At 34.8% G+C, this 3,455-nt stretch overlaps 1 protein-coding gene across 1 annotated transcript; it reads right to left on the reverse strand.

The window, feature by feature from the left end:
- Positions 1 to 931: 931 nt before the first annotated feature.
- Positions 932 to 2,120, reverse strand: LOC131064004 (aspartic proteinase nepenthesin-2-like). Its single transcript, XM_057998014.1, has one exon. The coding sequence runs from the start codon at positions 2,000 to 2,002 to the stop codon at positions 932 to 934; it is 1,071 nt and encodes a 356-aa protein (XP_057853997.1). The 5' UTR covers positions 2,003 to 2,120.
- Positions 2,121 to 3,455: the final 1,335 nt, after the last annotated feature.

Consider the following 3,455-nt stretch of genomic DNA (forward strand, 5'->3'; position numbering starts at 1 on the left):
GTGATTAGTAAATGACAAACTACAATCATGCTATCTTATCAAGAATACTTATTAAACAGAGACTAATGTTCTGTGTAAATTAAATAGAGAATAATTCTATAGAAGGTTATAGTGCTTTTTTGTATATTAGACAATGTAAGAAACATATATAGAAGATAAGATTGCATGTTATATTTAGATAATACAAGAAACACATGTAAATGACAGTATCATATAATGTAGAAAACATATAGAAAAGATACGATCACATATTTTACTAAATACTAAAGAAAATATATAATGAAGATGAAATTGCATATTATATTAAAAACTGTAAAATAATACATTGAAAACTAGATTACATACTATATTTGATAGTACCTAAAAAAATACATAAATAACAAAGATAACAAATTATATTATATTACACAATGCAGAGATGACATTCTATATTACATCGCATGGCATAGTATATTAGGCCGTGTAAAAGAATATATAGAAAACTAGATCACATGCTATATTAGATCACATAGTGTATTAGAGAGTCCATAAAACATACATAAGAGACCAATTTGTATCAGGCTGTAGAAAACATTCATAAGAGACTAGATCACATATTATATTAGGCAATGCAGGAAAAATACATAGGGGATGGCATCACATATTATTTTAATGTGAAAGAACATGACAACGACAAAGACACAGGAAGGGGAAGTAGCAGAAGAAGAGGAAAACAAAGCAGAAGAGCGTGATGATTATTCAAAGAGAATCACATTTAGTGGGCTTAAAGGAGAGTGTGTTCAGAGCATTGTCGTAAAGGATTTGGAAGTTCTGCTGTTGTATATTTCCCAAGATAGAAAGTCTCCTCGAGGCACCCATGGCGAGGCACAAGAGACTTTCAGAGATCTGAATGAAAAAGTTCTCTGCTGGAAGCTCGTAATTCACGCCGCCTTCAAATTTGAAGATTAGGGTTGGCAAGGCGACCTGACCTGATGTCTGTAGGAGTGAGATCAATGGCAGCTTGAATTGCTCCCTTGACTCGAGAGTAGGCAGCCTCGATTGGATAGGTAAGGGTCGTTCCCGAGTCGATGATCATGCCTCCGGCACCGTTCGATTGTAGATCAAAAGTTCCAGAAGGAATATTTACGGCCTCACCATTGAGGGTGATCCCTGTAACAGGAATATACCAGAAAGAAGGAATCGCACAGTTCTTAATCAGTGAGATCGTGTTGGCTCCGCTCAAGGAACCACCCTCACCGAAAATGAGAGGGCTGGTTTGTGAAGGAGAGTCCGTGATAGACAAGAGACAGTAAGAGAATTTGTTATGTACCTTGGAGCCCAACTGTGAGATGAGTGAGAGAGCACCTCTTCCAAGGCCCACAAGACCGCCGCCCTGAGAGAATCCTCGTCCTTGGTTGTCATGGCCGCATCCAAAAGCAATGCCTGCAACCATGCTGCCGCTGCCGCTCCCAATGGAGAATGACTCGTAAGCCAGGTCACCGCTAGTCTCAGAACCATCGCCATACCTATAATTAAACATACAATCTGGATTGCATCCAGTTTTAAATCTTTTCAAAGCATTGCAAAGAGAGTTAGTATAGGGAACTCTGGAATACGTGGACGATTTGGAGGGATCGAAGATCAGCGTAGATTGAGTGTAGCAATTCCGGCAAGGCCTGCACTGAGTCCAAATTAGATCACTCCCCGTGTCAACAATAGCTTCAAAACTCACCGAGGGTGTTCCCACTGCAACGTTCATCAGAAATTCCCCATTTCCCACGTGAAGGGGTGTTTCAGTGTCTAACTGCCCAGCTATCCGCTGCTTTACAAATGCCTCTATCATATTCATTCGTATCTTACTTCGATCCACCGCCCCACTCAATCGCTGGGTAAAATTGAAGTCTCCCTCTGATCTGCGAGTTAAATTCACCCTCAATTTGAAATGTCCGTCCGAAGAAGATGCGATCATGGGAATACTAAAGCATATGAAGGCCACAACTCCCAACAGCTTAGAATACTCCATTTTTCTCTTACACTGAGAAAAATGCAAAGTGAGTTGATATAAGCAGTTACATGTGTTTTCAACACTGAAGAAGTCTATGTCGTTAACCTAAACATCACTTGCATCTATAATTTGCAGTGTTTAACAGAAAGGAAACTAAAATAAAAATGCGTAATAGTTAAGATTGGTGGAATATCTCTCACATATTTGCAGTGTTCAACAGTAGGTACGCTGTAAAAACGCGTAAAATTTAAGGCACGGCGAATCTCTCGCATATTGACGCTGTTAAAGCAAACTCATCGTAGTAGAGATATTTGATATCTTAAAACGATTAGACATATGACGCGAGGAATGTTAGCGGGTCCAAATATTCGCCTTCATGGGGCATAACTCTTCTTTATTGGCTTCGATTCCATTTTATGTCATAATAAAGTAATTTTTTCTATCATAGACGAAAACAATTATGTTTCTTTCACTTCAAAGGGTCTTTTTGCATTTAATTTTTTTTAAGGGGTTATTAATATATTGAAATAATAATTTCTTATTAGAAAGTTATTTTTTATTTTTTAATAAAATAATTGACAAGAAAGGTCAATAAATAATGATTCTTTATTTGCTTCTTGTTATCTCTAAAATTCTATTATGTCGTAATAAAGTAAAAGCAATTTTCACTAATGTAGAGGAAAATAATTATGTTTCTTTCCTACCACAAGTTGTGTTTATTTCACATCACAAGGTCTCTTTGATATGTGTAAACATGATAAAACTACAGTCATTTTCCTTGTAAAGATTGGTAATGTATTGAAATAATAATTTCGTTACTTTTTTATTTTTCAATAAAATAATAGAAAAGGGTCAATAAATAATTCTTCTTTATTTGCTTCTTGTCATCTCTCCGAAATTCTATTTTATATCACAATAAATTAAAAATAATTTTCACTAACATAAAAGAAAATGATTATGTTTCTTTCACATCACAAGACCCCTTTGCATTGTGAAAGATGATGAAACTACATTCATTTTTTTCTATAGAATGTAATATAATAATAAGCCTTGTTAATGCATTCAATAAACATTTCTTATTAAAATGTTTTTTTCTATTTTTTAATTAAATAGTAGAAAAGAGTCAAAATTTGAGCAACTTCAATTATTCATATAGTACTTGTGGTTGTATGATTTAATCTATAGATATCCAGGATTTGAGGATTTCCAATGTGTGTTGAGGCAAGGAAATATTTGTTTTCATTGCCCATAGCAATTTTGTTCTCCATTTTTGTCTTTGTCATTTTTTTTTTTTGATAAAATTTCGATATGATAGGCATTTTTCCCACTGGGTACTATGAACTGCTATGGGAGTATTGTCTAGCAAGATCCCTTTTTTTGTTTGTTTTTCCCAAGACTCTGTAACAACTGTTCTATATTATTTAATATATTTTCTAGCTTCAACCTTTTACTAAGGAAAAAAAAATTATTG

This window comes from Cryptomeria japonica, chromosome 3 (genome assembly GCF_030272615.1).
Source record: "Cryptomeria japonica chromosome 3, Sugi_1.0, whole genome shotgun sequence".
Lineage (NCBI taxonomy): Eukaryota > Viridiplantae > Streptophyta > Pinopsida > Cupressales > Cupressaceae > Cryptomeria > Cryptomeria japonica.

Excerpts from the sequence above, each read along its gene's own strand:
- LOC131064004 (XM_057998014.1), bottom strand. The coding sequence starts at position 2,002 with ATGGAGTATTCTAAGCTGTTGGGAGTTGTGGCCTTCATATGCTTTAGT.